The 20,564-nt window shown below is 41.2% G+C and overlaps 1 protein-coding gene across 7 annotated transcripts in view; it reads right to left on the bottom strand.

Annotated features, from left to right (window-relative positions):
- The window catches only part of LOC135248215 (trinucleotide repeat-containing gene 18 protein-like), a 74,219-nt gene that overhangs the window by 44,613 nt on the left and 9,042 nt on the right, over positions 1–20,564 (bottom strand). For 6 of the 7 annotated variants that reach the window (XM_064322571.1, XM_064322575.1, XM_064322574.1 and 3 more), the window contains exons 3-4: positions 5,981–6,154; positions 541–576 (exon numbers count right to left, since the gene is read on the bottom strand). In XM_064322571.1, coding sequence (XP_064178641.1) covers positions 541–576; positions 5,981–6,154 — 210 coding nt within the window. The remainder of the gene's footprint in view (positions 1–540; positions 577–5,980; positions 6,155–20,564) is intronic. The other variant, XM_064322576.1, reaches the window with a different exon arrangement.

Raw genomic sequence — 20,564 nt, forward strand, 5'->3', positions numbered from 1 at the left:
TGTGTCATTAAAAAAAAATAGCCCATGTCTCCAGTCCTCCTTAACATGTTACAATAATGCTTCAAATTCACATTTATCAATTCAAACATTATTTTATATGTATTTTGTCAAATGATGTTGCCTGAGCAGCAACAGATTGTTTCAAAGTGGCAAAAGAATACAAATATTCATGTCTAAAACAGCCACTGTGTTGCTTCTAAAAGGACATGTCTACCAATGACACAACATGAGGATTTGAATAGATACGATAGTAACCGCATTCTGCCAGGGCTGAAACTGTGCATAAGGCCTGATGGGGGAATGCTAATAGTGCTCCCCACAAATTAAACAGAAATGTATTTGTGGGAATGGAAGGCATGTGAAGGGCCAGTGACAAGAGAGATCTTTACACAGTGTTAAGGAAGGACCTAGGAGGGCAAAAGGCTATAGGTCAGAGCATCTTAATGAGTGTTACCAGAGGTCAAAGGGATAGTTTACCATTGCTCAAGAAAACAAATAAAGAAAAAAGAAAATTAAAATACAATCACAAAGTAAACTCACATTGAGATGATTTGTAAATGCTTTGCTGAAGGAGGTCTGAAACATTAAAAAAAAAACAGCAGTTATTTTCAGTTGCTACAATATCTCCTGGACAAACCATTCATAGAGGCTTATGCATATAACCAATATAAAACCATGCACAATACAAACACACAGTGCTTAAAAGGGAGCAAATGGAAAAATGCTTTAACCCTTTGAGTCCCAGGACAGCCATTTACATGATCCCTGGAAAATTATCTTTATTCCTCACATTGGCCAGTATATGCAGCCCGGTTCAATGTATTTTCTATGTCCCAATCTTTGTCTCGTCAAGTTACCATAATACATGGGGCCATTTCTGATATTGGCTTAATTTACAAAAAAAATGGATACAGGAGAACGAATCTCCTCAGAAAACATTGGCTCAATGACAATAATTTTAGAAAACACTTTATAGCCAGTGGAGGTCCTTGTTTTGGTCTGAGGATAGATACAGATGTAGCATAAGAATTTTTAGACAGCAAGTCATTAATGGCTCACCTATGAAATCCTTATGTTGCGCTGAATGGATACACGAGACGTGAGCACTGCACTATTGACTGCACTATGACATATGATTCCATGGAACTCTCCGTAAGTGTCAGGAATCCCTCAGGGCTAATCTCTCAGGAACAAGAGGACTCTCCACAACATTCACCACATCTAGAGGTATTTATTTGGCGATAAAGTTGTTCAGCAGCTTCAACTATAAAGTTTTTTGAGGGGATGGGAAGGAACAGATGCAGTGGTGTAAAAGTCAGAGGCCGCCCAGAGAAACAAAATGCTTGGAGGAAACATTTAATTTAAAAAAAAACTGTTTATCTGAGGAGCTAGAATTCTAAAAGAGCTCACAGTGCATTTTCACATTTCCAATAGGTATTGATTGAAAATATTTAAACCATTTTAGGCAGGAAAATATCACAGCAATTAAAGGAAAAATTTACTTTAAAACATTTAATATAATATAGTTACTTTTCTTCCAAGTGAAACACATATTCAAATCTGCAACCTTTCTTTAGTTCGGTTGTACCTTTAAACATGCACAACAATGGCAACACCTCCAAAGACTGAAGCACATTTGGCACTATTTGTTGCACACCTTGATTCAATTACTTCCAATAAATGGCACTGCAGATCACCAAAATATTTGGCTGTGGATATTGGTAATTGGTTGTTGGTGTATGTATTGACAGGATGTACGTATGAAGCAGCAAAACAGTTAGGTTTTGAAAAAGACACTCATATTGTCATAAAGATCTATTGTGTACACACTGCTTGAAACACAGAAATCCAAACAACAAACGCATATATTGAGATGATAGCAAGCATGTGAATTTTACTTACTGAAAACTTGACTATTCCCAAATCATAAGCTTGATCGACTATTACACAAGGACGTCTTATCAAGTTTTTATGGCATGCACAAATAACATCCAACAGCAGATTATCAATGCAACCATTTTGTCTTTGCTGGCAGTTGGCATTAGCAGCCGACATAAAAGTATGTTAACTTTTATGTGAATGCCATTGCAACATTAAAGAGAGAAGCTTATATAATCCAAACTAAATGTAGAAATGTGTTTTAACGCTGCACTGTAGCCACTGATTCATGGAGGTGGAAACCTGCCTTCAGGATGAGCTTGGAGAAGAATATTTGTTTGCAGGCAGAAGCTGCTTTCTAAATGAGAAGAACATCTAATCACAGCTAATCTCAGTTTCTCTTATGCAATTAAGTAAGTAAATGCCAACTTCAGCTATTTCCAGAGGGTAATTAGTTTTAGCTGCCCACTGACCTCACCAGCCTTTTGAGATAGCCTCTATGTGAAGAAATGTTGAGGCCCATTCACGATACCTGATAAAAACCATCGCAAGGCTATGATGAGTGGAAAAAGAGGAGGGCAAAAAAGAAAGAATATAATCCACCAAACAGATTAAGGGTTTAAGCCAGTGTGACTGTGAATTGAGAAGATATACAGGCCTGCCTCACTGAGCACACAAGAATGATTTAACCTACCAATTCTCCAGGGAGCCATTACTGAGGACGGGATAAGGTTACAGTAAAGCGATGCAGATAGTATAGAAATCTGTGCTTTGAAAAGGGTAATTTCACAGTTAACTTTTCAGAGTGGAACTATCTGAATGGGGCAATTAACATTCAAAGAGCAGGACGTTTGGAATATATTTTACATAACATCACTGTGTGCACTGGAAATGATAGTGAACCATGACTAACGTACAAAACTTCCCCCATGACCCCTCCACCAACGGGACTTAACAATCTCCTTCTCCAAGGTTGGAGGCTTCAGAACTTTGACACAGGCAGAGGGGAATTCTTTGCCGTCTTTGTTGGGAAAGGTCACGCGTGGGGGGAGGGATCTAGGGGTGAGCCCTGGTAAGAGGGCAGGGCTGGGAGCTTGACATGTCACAGATCATTAGCTCTTGCCCTCGCCGTGCCTTGTCAAATAATCACGGGAGGGAAGATGGCCGCAACCCCCCGGAGATTGGCAGAGACCCATCTTGTCTCCTTTCCTTCACCGTACCCCTCTAAACACAGGACCCAGGGAGTCAATGCCCAGCTGGCAGACCAGAGAGAGGAACACCTCACATCAATCAACTCTCCTCTACTGGTCCTAAGAATCGAGAAATATAGGATTCATTAAAGGCCTGCACTTCTATTTTTACTGTCATTTCTACAGTTACACCAAGGCAATGAATGCCGTCCTATATTTTTACCCCACTCCCCACTTTTAACAACACCCCCAGCTGCATGCCTTCCAACCTATCAACAAAGCCTTTAAAATGTTAGGCTGAACTTTCCCCTCTGATTGGAAACATATGTGCAACAAGAGCAGTTGGCAGAGGAGCGTGCAGAAGTGTGGATGGTAACGTGCAACTCCACATCAATCACACGCCTGGGGGTGTGCAGGCAGTGGGAGCATATTACGCTCACTGCCAAACTGCAGGGGCCGAAGGTGAGTGTCACAGACCATTAATAGATCTGAATAAAGGACTTTCAACCCACCAATGGCTGCTTTTCACTCTATTCAGTGGCTCTATACAAGTAAAGATATAGGGAACGTGAACTCTTGTGACAGTTCTTTATATTCCAACAGAAATCTTTCTAGACTGAAAGGCCAGGAAAAAATAAATAGTGATGCGGTCTGTTGTGCTTGGAGAAAAAAAAAATCGTGTTCATTAACATGCACACAGAACAGTTATTTCAAACCCAAGTATTCCTGGAGTGTTACAGTCACACAAAAGGATGAAAAACAGCGTTTTGACATTCACTCAAGTAATTTCCAACTAGAATGCAGGATTAACACAAAAACAAAGGAATACTTGAATAATGTCAGCACCCTGTATTCTTCCTAATAACAAGATGCCAGATGCTCAAATGAAATTCTATAAACTATGGATTCAATTGTTTTACACTTCTGTTAAAAATAGCAAAACCCCACACTGTGTTCTTCCCGTTATATATATTTATCATAATCTTTTTTTTAATTTTATCACAACCAGATGCGTCCTTGAGAAAAAACATACGTGTTCAAATATTTTCACAGGCAACGGAGACAGAGTACACCTCAATGGCAGGGATCCATCACATTTCTGTACTGCTAGAGCTGAAAAACAGCTTTGAAAACTATGACAGGGAAATCTGTCAGGAATTCACCCCAATCACTCACTTTAGCAACAGCAACAAAGGCCCTGTGTGTACCAGGCCCCCAACAAGCAAATGAGATGAATAATACATCCAATGTTCAGTCTGATACAAGGGCTTCATTTGGTTTTATACTCAAGCAATTCTGCAGCCTCCAATTTATACCGGACTAAAAAAATTGCCCATACCTCTGGTTTGTTAAGCAGTTTCTTTAAGACAGAGAGTTAGAAGGCAGAGAAAAAGGCTGTATGTGGATAGTGCCACGCCCAGAGAAAGCTGCGGCCCTCGCACTTCTCCCCCCCCCCCCCCCCAGATCATCCGTCAGCAGCAGCGCAAGCCCCTTCACAAGCAGACGCCAAGAGACCGGCCGCTCTATAATTACAGCACTGCTGAGTTACAGGGCTGGGAGATGGCGGGCGATACATAGGCCCCAGGAGCTATTAGCCCAATTGGTGTCGCTGACCACTGATTTTCACAGCACCAAAATGAAGGATGACCATAAAACCAACATGGTTGCGCCACCATATTATTTAGCCATGTGATGTGTATACTGCTGAGGCTGTACCTACTCGATTAGGTTTCTCTTTCATGCAGGCAAGCTTGACTGGCTGATATATCTTCTGGGAGAAACTGTTAACTGACGCCCTTTTCCACAAACTTTGAAGGAGATTAAATTTGTGTTGCACCCTGTTCTGTGGCCCCAGCAATACAACTGGCCATTTCTAAAGTAGAAAGACATTTAAAAGTCTGAACTGCAGAAGCCTGCAACTACAGTTGTGATATGTACGTAAAGGTAGCATTTTTTTTATTAATGCAATATTTATTGTCCTATATTTACCTCCATCAGCTCATGCACCAAGGAAAAGTTGAAAAGCCAGTATTATCTAATAGCACGATCGAGATGAGCAAGTAATATACATTATTCAAGTTTAAATGGTTTATAATGCAGTAGCTGAATACACACCACAACAGCAAGTCATATGCCACATTGCACTTGTACACTTCATTATGTCAACTCTAAACTCTCCATGTAATTGTTTATGGGTCAAGCATCATGGTAAATCAGTGGTTAAACACCACGCTCTACTTACTAGACCTCTATGTTTACCACCTGTAGGTTGGGCTTGATAGCATGTCTAGTGACAAATCACTAGGAATCAAAATCAGTCGGTGCTTTGCCCTCTCAATCTGCACTCAATCCTCACGATTTCTTGAAAGGCTCAAATAAGTGGCCATTTTTGTTAGACAAGACAGTAAAAATTAGATAACCCCTCCAAATTTAAAAGTTTGAAATATGAAAACAATTGTGCTTTCTGGAGATCTACCCAAACATTTTTTTCAGTTGTTGATTTTGAGAAAATACATAAACCCACTACTTAAAATAGTGAGACTTTTTCCTCCATGAAAGCATTTTGATTGCACCAATTTTCCAGCCTCAATTGACAACATAAAAAAACAAAATACATTTTTCTCCTGGGTCCTTAATCTAATATAAAATCTTTGTCAGGAAACCTCAATACCCCATTTTAATGACAAAAAGCTGGTATTAATTTCACTGCTCAAATCTAAACCAGGCTTGTGTTTCACAAGCCACCACATCCTTCCTTTGTTTTGGCCGGCCATTCTGCAAACAATAAACCTGACCATTAAATTCAATAGGTTCAAGCATCTGGGAGCGCTCTACATTGTTCTGAACGGACACCTCACTGCGGCTCGATATGCACGGCATGTGGAAAGAGATAAGCTGGAGCAGGTCATTACCCTCATGTGGATGGGATGCCCAGAGCTGCGCCATCTGCAGGTTTGAGGGGGTGGGGGCTCTGAAGGAGGGGTCGGAGGCCATGGGGGCGGGGCTGCCGTGAGGGGCGGAGCTGGCAAGCCCACCGCTCACATAACTGCTGAGAAATGGACTGGAGCCACCTGGGAAGGCATCACCTGCAGAGGACAGGAGAGAAATAAAAGGCATTTACACAACCCTTGTACAAACATGAGGGCATCCGTAAAGCGGACATTTCTTTTAGAATATAGACCGATCACAATAAATTGCTTACTCAACACACCCAAACTATTTGTTTTAGGATTTTACCCACAACCTCTGACCTGTTTCAATGACAAAACACCCCCCTATTTTCTTCCAAGTAGAACATTTACCAAAAGGGCAAAAAGGCAGCGCATTCACATGGACAGCACTCATGCTTGTAAACAAATGTCATGAATCATTATTTCTCAGCCTAAACATTGTTAACCATTGTTAAAACAGCCAGCAGATGTGCAGAGTTCAAGAGCAGAAATGTCTATAAACAAAACAGTCCCCTCACATACCAACCTTGACATCCATGGAAAGAAGCAAGGGAAGGCATGGCATGGAATTCCTCTCTACGGTTTCCAGATCGCCCTTGTAAAAGCAGCAGTGATTGTGGCAGCAGTGCTATGCTACACACAGGGCATACCGTTGAGACATAGCTACATGAATGGCACAGGGTTGGGAGGGAACCCTTTGACAAACATTTCCTGATTCCTTTGGCACACGAAACATGCACATATATTAAATCCCCAAAACAACCTGTGCATGGACTCTGTGAGGGACAACTAAATACTTTCATTTAATAAGGCAATCATATTTTACTGTACTTCACTGCCATTTAGCAGACGCTCATAACCCCGAGTGATTTACAATGCAAACCCAAGGGCAACAACCCATCAATCAGGCTACCCCTTTGACCACTTCCAACATCCTGTATGCATGAGTACTTTCCCAGATAAATGCATTTCTCCCCATGTTATCTTGCCTGCCATCTTGCGTCTCCTCCCGTGAAGGGGGGTGGGGGAGCAGTCCTAATTATTTAGCCTTTCGCACTTCTCGGCCATATTTCCTGAGCGTTCTCAGGCGCTCTCTTAATCAATAGAGCTGTCTTTGCATATGCAAACACAGAATTAACACAACAATCGGAGAAACAACAAGCCATCCACAGACAACTGAGCCTTTGTGTAGGAGGTTAACATATAGTTAGACCTAGTGGGGCGTGCCCATGTGAGGAACAACAGAGGGGGGATCATTAAGACTTAAGTTATGAATGTCAAACATTCAAGGATTCCGGCTGAATCTAAACATTTACACAAGAGCAAATTCTGTCAGGTGCTAAAAAGAACTACAATGCCAAAATTCTAAAATTAACATTATGTAATATGCTGAAAACAACAACAACAGCCTGGGGCCGGAAAGAGCAGATAATTATACCGCCACGATATGTGAGGCTTGCGATTTCATAGCATTCACAGCATGTCGTCACCATTTTCTGTAGATTATAGGGAACGGCCCACATACATTCCCTTGTAGGAGCAGATGATCTAAAGCATTACGCAAGGCGGCTGGCATTTCTCAGGCCGCATGTTTATGTGAGGCTAGAAATAACACCTTCAATGCAGGGACAAAAGCCAATGTTTACACAAACAGGCTGACTCAGCTCATGGCTGAAACAAGCACAGCCTAACCCACCTGCTCAGGGCATACTTCACTGGCATTTAGCAGAGACTCTCATCCACAGCGATTTACACAAGTTTGCCCAAACACACCACTCGCTCTCAAACCCCGCTCCTGTGTGGAAAAGCGAGAGCATGCCTTCGTCCTAAAACCATATTACATTGAGTAGGCTAGCCTCGCGTGTGTCCCTGGGACATGACAATCTAAAGCAATGGGGCCGGTTAATGTAATAGTCTAGGTTAAAGTGAACTAAACACTTGTTAAGCATACGTCAGCCAATGGGAATGTGAGGGACATTTGGGGAACAAATAATGAGTATTAGTGGTGGGGGGGTTACCATTCAAACTTCCACAATGACAAGTTACACATTCACTGCACCATATCCTTAGCTGAAAAAAGCACAAAGCTCTGAATGATAAGAAAGAGGAATTGGCAGCCATGACTGTGAAAACCCTTTGTTATGCAATCAAACAGAAAAAAAGTTATTTTAACAGAATGGCAAGGGCCAATACTCACTAAGAGACAAAATAACATGTTGAAATTAGCAGTATTTACATGTGTCAATGTCTAGCAGCCAAAATTATAAGCCATATGGGCAGGTAAATGAAAGATTGCTTCCTGAAAAATGCTCAGTTTTCAAACATGTAGTCTGAACCTCCCGGCCTTACTAAAATTGTCTATTTAATTACTATGCTTTAACATACTTCTTTACTGAAGTAAGTCAACTGACCTGATGCTGAGGTAACATCAGTGTTCCACAGTGATATTTTAAACCTAAACCCTCCAATCAGAAGTCTTCTGACTTAACCACAAAGAACCATAAAACAGACATTGCCGTACAGCACATCTGATGGCACATTTCTAGGTGAGAAATGTAGTGGTACTGAGAAAACCCAAAGAACTTTTGAATTGGGTTATCGGATAGCAAATGTGTTTCACCAGAAATGTGGCATACATTCTGAAAAAGAAACATCTCTGAATCTTCTAAACTGAAACTATCAATACAATACAATTCTCTTTAATACAAATATCCCATTAGCCATGCAACTGGCTAACACTTATAAATGTAAAGCAATGGAGAATGGCCAGTTCTAGCGAAATGCAAATGTTTTCAATCATTCTAATTGAACACGCACAGATTTTTCTAAAGCCAGTGTGGAAATTGTGGAGTTCAGCAGGTCAGGTACAGTTTAGTGCTGAACGTGCTCTTTCTTGAGGTTCCTCCCCCAGTCTGGCCACAGGTCACAATCACAGACAAACTGGATGGCAAAAAAGTAAAGAATTTCCTAATTGTTAACACCGCTCAGCTCAATGGCAATCCGGAGGCCCAGAACTGAGCTTTCCCAACACCCCATAATTAAACACAGACCACTACAGAACACACTTCAGAAAGAGCAGTTGTAAATTGGGCTGGGGGGGGGGGGGGGCGGGGGGGGGCAAATTAGAATTCAAGGCCTTCAACAAACCAAAGAAAAATGAGGCCATTAAAACACTCAAGCACCCTGTCTGCACCTATCCCACAAAGCTCCCCTTCTGCCAGCCTAAATATAAAGATCCTCTTACATCTTACTCTGAAAAAGACCTTTGACAATACAGTATGTAATCTTTATTTAAGCACGCATAACATAGTCCAGTTTCACTCAAATCCATTAACTACGCACATTTTGTGAGCTTAAAAAGACTCTGGATAATACATAACAAGAGCCATTTACACATGCTGAATATGGATAGAATAAGGACCACAAAAACTGTTATGTGAAAAGTAGGCCTAAATACAAAATTTGTGCACTGTGGGAAACAAACTCATTTGCCAATTTATGCAATATATGCAGGTCTCTCGGTAGATATACTGCTTTGGTTAAATTTTGCTACTAGGCCAGGCTAGATCGTGTTTCTTTTCATAGACATGAGCTGCATAAACTGCAAAATATTAAAACAGCAAATTAAATCAGAAATTTGATTAGACCTAATGTGTAATAGCCAATGTGTGTGAAATACAAATACATGTTCAAAGAGAAATGAATACAAGTCCACTTACAGGTTGCTGTAGACATCATATATATATATATATATATATATATTAGGAATGGAACATTCATAATTCCATGTGGTTAATGAGATTTCCATTGCATGAAGGAAATCTTACATGGTTATCAATATGTTATAACTCTCCCATACGAGGTCTCCAAGATCCTCTTTCAACACAAACAGCGGTACAAAATGATGCAGCCATTTTCTGCAGCCCAGTAAGTGTCTGTTTATATCAGATGTCTATTATGTAGGAAGTAGGAGTTTCCATTTGCTTACTCTGGGAGTTATTTTAACTGCGCTCCTCAGCTGTTGTGGCTGGTTTATGTTTTTATTACTTGAAGATTACAATTTGCTGAAGGAGGATCCTTCCCATGTCCACATGACAATGGCAGGAAAGGACTGTGGGTAAGAAGCTTGTTTGTGCAAGTAAGGTTGTGTAAAAAAAAAAAAAAATCAACACCAGATGTTCCTGAAGTATAATTTCTTCACCAGCACTGCTGACCAGCAAATCTGCTATTTGAAATAGGACACTATTTCAGAGGATGAGGAAATTGCACAAGTATAACAGAAAGTAAGTCTAGTTTAGTATCTGTAGTAATCATTTCACTCTACCCTAAAGCATTTGTTCAATATCAGCGTTAAATTGTGTCCAATTAAAGGGAAGAGATCTCTCAAGGTGTTGAGCTCATATTTAAAAATATTAATAAAAAACAGGCTGTTTGACATTTGAGGACAATACCTTTACTACAATAGGAGGCATATACAATAGCCAAGCAGCTTGTACTGACAAGTTGACAAGGACATGGCTAAGAAAGCAGAATTCCCGCATACTGCCAGCACTGCAGGGCTCAAACCAGGGAGGCATGAAGCTCACAAATCCTGTTTGTCCTTCAGTCGTTTCCACAGGTGGGAGTTGCACAGTAATTGCAGAGTAAAGTCCTGTGTGTGGGCGTGACCTCTCCTTCAGAGATGTGCATCTACACACATCATTTACTGTTCAGCTCCAGGCCGTGTGCATTCTCTCCCTGCCAAGCATCTTCCCACTGCTGAGAACCAAATTTGACCTTCACTGTGCGGTGGGACTATGTAGTGAAAAACCAGTCTATGTAGATGTTTCTGAGGCAAGCCATAAATGATTTGAAAAGCTAAGGTTGATTCATCATCTCCAGTATCTGACCTCAAAGCGACTGGGCCACCCTTTGTGTTATAATTATATTCTAATTTTGCACTCAGGAGAAATACACACTTGCATTGTTCACAACAACAAAAAACAATGTACCAAAAGGGGTGAGAGCACAAGCAGAAAGGAGAAATTTGTTCACACATCTCTTTTCTCCACCCAGTTTTCAACTCAGCCTTTTCTTAGTAAGGACTTCATTGTTTTATTCTTGGATTTCATATTTTTAGCTCCACCCAGCAGCTAGTTTGTTGCATAGGGAACAAAGGTGAGTGGGAGAAAGCGTGGGGGGAGTAAAAGGAGGTTGGAGAGAACAAGACTACAGAGAATGCGAGAGAGAGAGAGAGAGAGAGAGAGAGAGAGAGAGAGAGAGAGCTCACTTAAAAGGTCAAACACATCTGCAGACATCAGCATAAACCTCTCTTGCGAAGGCACAATGTCTCGGTGTACATTAAACAAGTAACATTTGTTACATGCCTTTGCCTTTCCAAATCCCGGCTGATGTATTTATGTTGGGCTAGTGTTTTACGGGCCGCCAGGCTCTGTTTAAATAATGCGAGTGACCCACAGAGTGCAGACGGGGCACCACTGCAATTTTCTGAACTGGATTGCAATTACGTGACCAAGCCTAATGATGTGCAGCACAGGGCTCCAGAGAGACATACACGCGCACACACACACACACACACACACGCACGCACGCACGCACGCACGCACGCACACACACACGCACAGACACACAGACACACATATACACGCACGCACACACACAGACACAGACACACATATACACACACAGGCACAGACACAGACACATATATACACGCACGCACACACATACACAGGCACAGACACACATATACACACACACACACACACACACACACACACACACACAGGCACAGGCACACATGCACACACACACGCACGCAGACGCGCACACGCACAGACACACGCACAGACACACACACACACACACACACACACACACACACGCACACGCACAGACAAACACACAGGCACACAAACACAGACACACAGGCGCGCACACAGAAACACATACACACACACAGTGCAAGGAGAAAGGATTGTAGAGAGCGGGAATGGAGCTGACTAGATTTATATGGCACAACAGTTTCATTATTAATTAATTCATTTCAATCGTGTAGACAAACATTTCTAGCAAGAGCGGCAGGGCACAGAGCATGGCCAGCGCTGCCGTTAGCACAGGCACTCATGAGCCAGACACATGCCTGAGTTCAGCCTCTCTCTACAGCACCAGCCACACGTCACCATTATCACAGCCTAACAGTGATGCACCAGACATCTGGGCCTTCTGTAGCCTCAGAGTCCATGTGCTGCTGAAAATGCTCTTCAATGCCTGATAATAAATAGGCGTGCATGCAACAGCTTGTGTTGGCCTGTACACTGGTGCCGAAGGACACTTTAACATTAACATTCTGCATTCCAAACAAATTTCCATTCTAGTAAGTAAATGCAGCAAGAGCCAATTCAAAGGTACATAAGAAGAAAACGCCCCCCCCCCCACCATCTCCAACATGTACATATCAGGTGACTCATGGTTAAACAAGGCCTACACCATGTTTACTCATAATGACGTTTCATGGAAGCTTAGCAAAAATATGAATCTTTCATGAGTGCTTATGGCAAACCAAGAACTTCAATCCAGACACTGAATGAAACTGTACATGAGTGTAAACAATGATTCCTTCTTGGTTTTATGCACCATGAGAACAGAATCAATTAATCACATGACCACCAGGCACCAGGCAGGACTGGGCCAATAACAGCCATGAGTGTGATTCTTATAGGTTCACCTTGTTTCTTTCCACTGCCATTTAAATATGTATTGCAGCCAAGATGCAATCATTCTTTTTTTTTCCTCATGTATTTTTCATGCGACTGATTGTGGCTAAATTTTGCTTCAGCATATAGTTAAGGAATTTCCATATGCATATACAGAATTATGAATATGGATTGTGAGCCTGCAGTAATTTACATTTGAAGGCCAGGGCAATTGAGTAATGTTTTGCCTCCCATCATATGGTTCTCCTTTCTAAAGGGGAAACAAAACAAAGCTGCTGGCCGCAAAATAGGACCTGCCCCTTGATAAGGTGCAAGCGGATCACCAGCGATACAACAATGTAGCAACGTGGTTTTATTTCATAGGTCTGTCAAAGTGCGAGAACTGGCGGGAGCTCACAACACAGAGAGGCTGAAATGGGCATACAGAGAGCACATGATCTCTAATCCCAGACTTCAGCATTCTGCAGAGGCTGGGGAAACTATTCCCACTTTTCCAATCTTAGGCAACACTGTGCAACTGCAAGGCTCTGCACAGCTCAGTGTGTACATTTCTAACAATACAGCCAGACTTGGCCGCCGGAGCGGATTCACCATTGTTTACTGTGGAGGACTCCAGTTGGTACCATTTTGCACACACACATGTTCCCCGCCAGGCACACCGATTTGTCCAGTAATGTTTCAGGCAGTTCTGTGCCATTTCCTTGGGCAAGCCTTCCATTATTTATATACAGACGTTTACATCAGGGAGGGCAGTGAGAGACTCAAAGTGGCAGATGTTTACTAAATCTAATCCCAGGTTTCAAAATCACCCCCCACCCCCACCCAAAGAAAAAAAAAACACTCACATAAAGCTATATATTCATTGGTAGAGGACAAGGGCAATTCTTTAGAAACTGAAAAAAAAACCCAGGGAATTGGCTAAGAAAAGTACACACCATTTTCTACTAAGTGAAACTCATGGTCATCATCAAAACCACAATTTAGGGAATCAGAACTACGGAAATGTTAAAATAATTTTCTATACTGCTTAAGGTCACAAGTTATGTTCCCTGACGACTGATAAATAGCCATTTAAAATTACACAGAGATTCTCACAATACATTATTATAAATGGTTTAATACTCAGTGGGATTTTTTTTCCAAGAGGTGCTTCTTGAAATTATTTTAACTGCTGCCCTCACAGCATAGTTTTACATAAAATGACTATTTTCATGTTCAACCTCCAGGGATGAGGTCAGAATAGAAAAAAACACAGCTATGGGTAACAGATAATTAGTAAAGAGATCAGTAAATGACTATGTTCAAGCCAATACAAACCAAAACCAACTTGAAAAAACCCTCATCTGACTATCTGACTGCGATCCATATGCCTATCTGAACATGCTAATACTCGTTAAATTTTGGATAATCAACATTTGTTCCCTCCATCACTGAAATAGTTCCTGGTATAAACTGTCTATAACAATGTAAAAGATAACACAACAGTTGAAAACACAAAAAATGGTTTGAACAGCAAAAAAAATACTCAAATGTGAATGACGGCAGCATTTCATCCCAGTTTTTGAACAAGTGAAAAAGAAGCTAGAGTAAGTATGTGGCCAAGGCCCCAACATTTTTCTTCTTCCACCGCAGATATTATTTTCAGGTGTTTTAGCAGTCAGGCTTTATCCAAACCGCCAATCTATATCTACAAAAAAAAGATAAAAATAGGAGCCTTATTATCTGATCGCTTCCATATCCTCCCATCTCTGTCCCCATGCAATGAAAGCAGGCAGCTTTGGTTCCTCTCTTGGTCTGGAGAGCCCAGAGTGTTTGTTGACAGGACTGTCTCACACCTTCCCTGTGCTGGCTGGATAGGAGCAGTGGTGGGTGTGTGTGTGTGTGTGTGTGTGTGCGTGTGCGTGCGTTGCGGGGTGGAGGTGGCAGTGGGGGGGAAGGGGGGGTTGGGTAGGAGGAGGAGATGCAAGTTGCAGGACACAAATGCCCTGCATCCAGATGAACAGATTAACTGTTATGATAATCCAATTCCTCTAATAAACAAACTGGGGCTGTTATGTGACAAAATACAACCCATGGATGTGTTTGGATGTGCAGGACAAACATTATAGATATGCCCACTTTGTGTGTGCTGAGTATGTCCAACTAAACACTCCCACTAGGATTAATTTCCAACCATTTATAGTAGACACTGTAATTTCAAGCTCCAGTAAGACAGCAATATTAAAATATAATTGCAAGGCAAAATAATTATATTACCATACAAATAGCCCAAGGTGCCCTTCAAACACAATTCAAAATCTAAAAAGACTAGTAGCACAGCATGCAGTTTACAAGTCTGACTTGGTTTACCCTGACAGTATTTTAGTCATCACTAATTATGAAATAAATTCTGATCATGAAAAACAAAATAAACATTCTATTACCACTCCACCACGGCTACGGTGAGTGGCCAAATAATTACATGGAGCCCACCAACATTTAACTGCAAAAATATAACCGTAACCAGAACAAAAAATTAAGAAAAAATCAAACAGTATTACGAAGATGCAGATTAAATTTCTCTGTTTATAGATCCAAACTGCCAGATGAAATTAAGCAGCAGCTTGGTTCAGGTTCTCAAGGCCACTGAGTTCTACAACTGAGAAACTCGATCTCATCTGCTTTCAAATCACTTATCACCAAATTACAATTTAATAAGCCTCTCCTACTGCCACTTCTAAACAGATGTTAAATGAAGGATTTATCCCTTGCTTTTTGAATCTCCTCGCCATTCTGGATAAGCCTTTTCCAATGAATTGAGCATAATTCTGCGATACCATATGACATATAAAAGTAGAAAATTTGCATATAATTGACAGGGATTAGGAAGTAAAAACAGCAATTGAAACTCATTCACCAGATAGTATGCTCCATTTTAGTGACGGGCATCTTAAACACTGTAAGAGCAAGGATATATAGATCTTTTGTTTTAACTGTGATTGTTTAATAACCCAGAGTAAAAATAGTTAATAAAAACAACATATAAAATCTTTTTACATATTCTTACAGGTATAAAAAAATTGTTGAAAGTTTTCTGCTCTCTCTTCATTTATTGCTGTTTGCGAGGGATAAACAGGAACACTGAAGTAAACATGATTACATTGTTAATACTACATTATAGCAGATGGCTCTTCCACTGGCATTGCGTTTGGGCTTACAATACATTTGCATGCATGGCAAATGACTGGCTATCCATACATTTCATTTCTCACAAAATAAAAAGAACAAAAAACCAGCAAGCAGTCTAAAAGATGTAAGAATGTGATTTGTGTGATGCTTTATGTATATTCAAGGGAGAAGTCAAAGACAATTTGGGTATGTATACAGCCTGCCCTCCCGCTAGCTTTGGATGCTCCATCAAAGCGGGCCCTGTGTTGTGTACCAGTGGTTCGCGGCTCACAGATACAATGGGGGCTCTCTCCGAGACATCTGCCTCTTTGCATCCCTCTTTTATCCCCGTCTTCTCACCCAGTCAGGGCGGATCACTGTGACAGACAGCTCTCACGCTCTGCAGCTTGTCCAGCCAGCAGGGCAGGCCTGGGGTCCACAGGGCCCAAAACTGCAGCGAGAGCCAGATCCTGGCTCAAAGGACTAGTCTCCACTGGTATCTACTGCAGCCTTGTCACACCCTCCACTTTAGATTAGAGCCCCAACAATTGCTGGGGCCTTAATTATCTTCCTTTTGAAAGATTTCTAATCGCCTCTGCGCCTCGAGAAGCATAGCGCTCTACTGTTTGCACTGTAGAACCAGTATCAGTAGATCACTGCAGACCTGAGGAAAAAATTAAGATCTTCAATACAGTCACAAAATAGCTACACTTGGACAGCTGACGCAGTTACCAATCCCTCAAGCCTTTTTGTGTGCATTTCATGCCTTTCTTCATTTTCCAAAGTATACCCGATCCAGGCAAGCGGTCTTTCTTGTGGCTGCCATCAAAGGCTGGCATAATAAAACCAAATAAGAAAGGAAAACCTCAAACATCAGCAATCCACCTTATCAAGCCCGTGAACCTTTTATCAACGCTATGGCTCCACTACAAGCGGCTGAGCTCATTAGTATTCATTGTAACGGCGGCCAGAGGAATATCTGCAGCTCATAATCTATGCTAATATGCACAGAGGAGCAGACAAGTCCTGCTTCGAGGCGCCTCAGCAGAAATGGTGTGTTATTGAAGCAGCTCAGAACAGCACTGTCCGGGTGTCACAGACCGCTTATTTGGAGTCACTGGTAATTTGGACTTCTTTAAGGTTGGTTCTTCACTGCCCAGGCTAGAGACCCTTACTGTCCGGGGGTCTTTGTGGGGACCTGGGGAGGAACTGCACCGACTAGCAGGCAGGGCTGTCCTCCACCGGCCACGTATCAGTGAGCCCTTTCAGAGGGAGAGGACGCTTCCATTTTAGCACTGAGACTCAGCACTAGCTTTGCTCTGCGCTGGGACCCACCCGCCTCTGACACGCAACAAGCTATTCCTTTGAACGGGACTGAAAAAACTGCACAGAAAACCATGAAGGCAAAAATCTTTTCAAACACCGCGAGTCACAAAGGTCACGCAGCAATAAAATTAGAACAGCGATTTGGAGTAATAGCAAAATGGATTCAGCTGTGGTTAATGAACAAATAACCCGTTCGGCAGCAAAAAAAAAAGAAGAGAACTACAGAATCAATAGTAGTGTCTTCATGAAATAGCAGAGAGTGGGCTCTCTGCAGACACGCCTCTCCTGCAGGCCAAACACCAGGGTCATTGCATTAAAAACAGCTAATATACCTCTGACAGGGCCGAGGTTCCAGAGACCTTTGCCTCTCCTGATAAAAACTGATCAATTGGTCCCACCCACAGGGACTCTGCTTCAAATAGATAACCCAAGCCTGGATTAACATTTCCCGATATCACTTCATTTCTCCACTTGATTTAGAATGCGATTGAAAGTGTATGGCTTCCTTCCCACCTGTATTCAGAAGAGGACCGAATTCTGTTTTCGTCATCCTTTGCTGCTCCTTCAGGAATGCTGCTAAAAAGAGGCTGACTGAACCAATGCACTTAATAAACAAGCATTGCAATTGCCATTCATTTAGCAAACAATAGAAACAAGCCTTACAAGGTAAGGAGGGATTGTGCAAACCTACTCAACCCTGGCTGATGACTGAAGACTGAAAAGAGCATTGGCCAGCAAGTTCAGGCTAACTGCGTTACGGAATAATTTTCTCAGGGAAGAAAGCCATATGATCCCCCAGCAGATTAATAGACTTCACCAGAAATTGAAAGTGTAAGCCACTGTGCTAAATGCTGGAGAATGCTAAATGCTGCAAAGCCTCACTTTTCTTTTCTGCCTACACCCCCGTGACTAGAAATTCAACACTGCTGATGGCCAATTGATTAAAAAAAAAAAAGCGTTTTTGAGAAAAATTTCTAAAGTGCTTGAGAATGGTGCATCCTTCTCCTCATACATGACCTAATGTCCTGCCTGTTGACTAGCTGTAGCTCTAACCAAACACCTTCGACAAGAAAAATAGAAGAAGATCACCAAAGGAAAGAAAAGGCCATTGGAGTTCATGTCACAAACCTGGCGGTCAATGAGCAAACTTGAACTGTGATCTGCAATACAGTTGGGGAGGAATAGGCAGCCTTTATAAAACTTTTCATTATTACTCTGAAATTAGAAGCTTAAAAGAAAAACTACTCAACCAAGAAAGAAAAAATGTATTAATAACAATAAGAGCACTCTTGTTGCTGCCCTCATTCATGTACATTCCTGTCTTGTATTTCACATAAAAAATCAGTTTTACAGAAAAACTGATGCCATCGGGACACACGCGCACACACACACACGAAAGCCAATTATTATGCTCCGTTGGACATTAGTAAGGTTTACAGACCTTAAACTAAGTTAATCACACATCAAAAAAGAATAACTGTGGGTGAAAATGACTGTTTTGGATACATCTATAAATGCATCCTGCAGTTCTATGCTTTATTCCAGCATCAGTTACACCACTTTGGGTTAAAGTAACAGTAACACATCTGAAGTGGAACACATCTACTTCATTCCTTTGACACAAGAAAATAGTGAAATGTGCTGGCAACTGCTGCTGCAATAGCTGGAGTGATATATATCCATGTCTACAGTGTATTAACAAAGACTGCAACAAAATCAATATTGCCCCTGTCCGTACTGAACACCCTTATAACGGACAATATTATTTAAAATACCAATGCAATATGCCATTCTTTTCAATTAAAATCAGATGAAATGGAGGTTGTAAATGATAAGAAAATACATTTTAATACAACTAAAAAAACGAAAATTTACAAAATAGCAGCACAATTCACCAGCAGGCATTACTTCACAGAATTAAACATAACACTAAACATAACTTCTGTATTCGTGATAATTATAATGTTAAAGAGATGTTGCCACATATGTATAAGCTGTAGAATAGCCTACTTATCCCCGGAAATGGAATACTCTGAAAAACACCGGTGCACTGGCCAACAGAGAAAAAAGCAAATATTCACCCTTGTACTGCTTAGTTTAGACACTAAAAAGTAAAATGGTGAGTAGGCATCTATTAAATAGTATGTGTATAAGAGTGGTCCCTCTTACAGCATCACAATGGAAAAACACGAAGCTCTTGTTATAAATACCTCTCCTCTTAATAGTTCTATTTCAGCATGATTATTTCTTCCCATGGACAGCAGAAGATCTCTCTGATTTTCTCTTTCGCCCAAAACAGATACATCAAACAAATAGTTTTCAAAAAAAATTCTAACATAATTTGTTTAGTCGCAATGTTACTTTTCAAACATTGCCACTGTCAATGACACAAAGGCTTTCGGAGAATGAAACAGATCTTTGTGTCCGTCTGAGACCTCTGCACACATTACCCTGAAAGTGGGATCATTTTTAAGGGAGAGCGAAGGGTTGAGCACAGGGCTTCTTGTTGTGATACATTCATCTCAGTGCAGAGCGAGTAAGTAATCATTTCAAATGGTAACCGTTGGTTTGGCTTGGAGGTCAATCAGTAAAGGCCCTTTCATCCAAGACTCCTGTCAAACCAGGCGTATGTTCACTATTCATTTCCATCAAAAAGGTTAAGCAGTAGACAAATATCCCCGTACCCTCCCCCGATATTTCTCTCACACACACGCACACATGAGAAAAACATATTAATCTGCTCAATATTTAAATAAGGCTCTCATGCATTATTAATGTGAGCGTGTCGCTGTTGGTCAGAATAAGGAAAGAAATTAGTGGGGCTTAAAGCAATATCAAAAAGGGGATTTAGGCAAAGAAACTCCCAGACCCTAATAAACCCATTGTCAGTTTACAATCTCTATGCCTGTCATCGATTTATTCCTTTTTGAAAGAGGGAATATCCCCTTGTGACAGGAAGGTCTGCTTTCTTTACTGAACACTCCCAGTTTTCCTTTAAACAAGTCAAGGTAATGTATTCTATTTCCAAGCAGTCATGAGGCCACAGTTTAACAAATGCATCACTTGGAAACTATGACGCAAAGATCTGCCTAAAAAAGGCACTGGATCAGTCATTAATGCTGCTTCCACATACAGTGAATTAAAAAAAAAAACCTATATTAAAAATGTAATTGCTTTGTTGTTAATATCTTCTACACCACTGAAACTAGTGTTTTGTTGCACAGCTTTTCTATCATTACCCAAGGATGCGTATATCTTCAGTTGCCACACAGACTTACCCATGGACCTATCTGAAAATACAATGAACTTTCAGTTCTAGTGCATAATGCGGCAGTCAAAAATAATTTGTTGCAAGT

This window comes from Anguilla rostrata, chromosome 2 (assembly GCF_018555375.3).
Source record: "Anguilla rostrata isolate EN2019 chromosome 2, ASM1855537v3, whole genome shotgun sequence".
NCBI classification, from domain to species: Eukaryota; Metazoa; Chordata; class Actinopteri; order Anguilliformes; family Anguillidae; genus Anguilla; species Anguilla rostrata.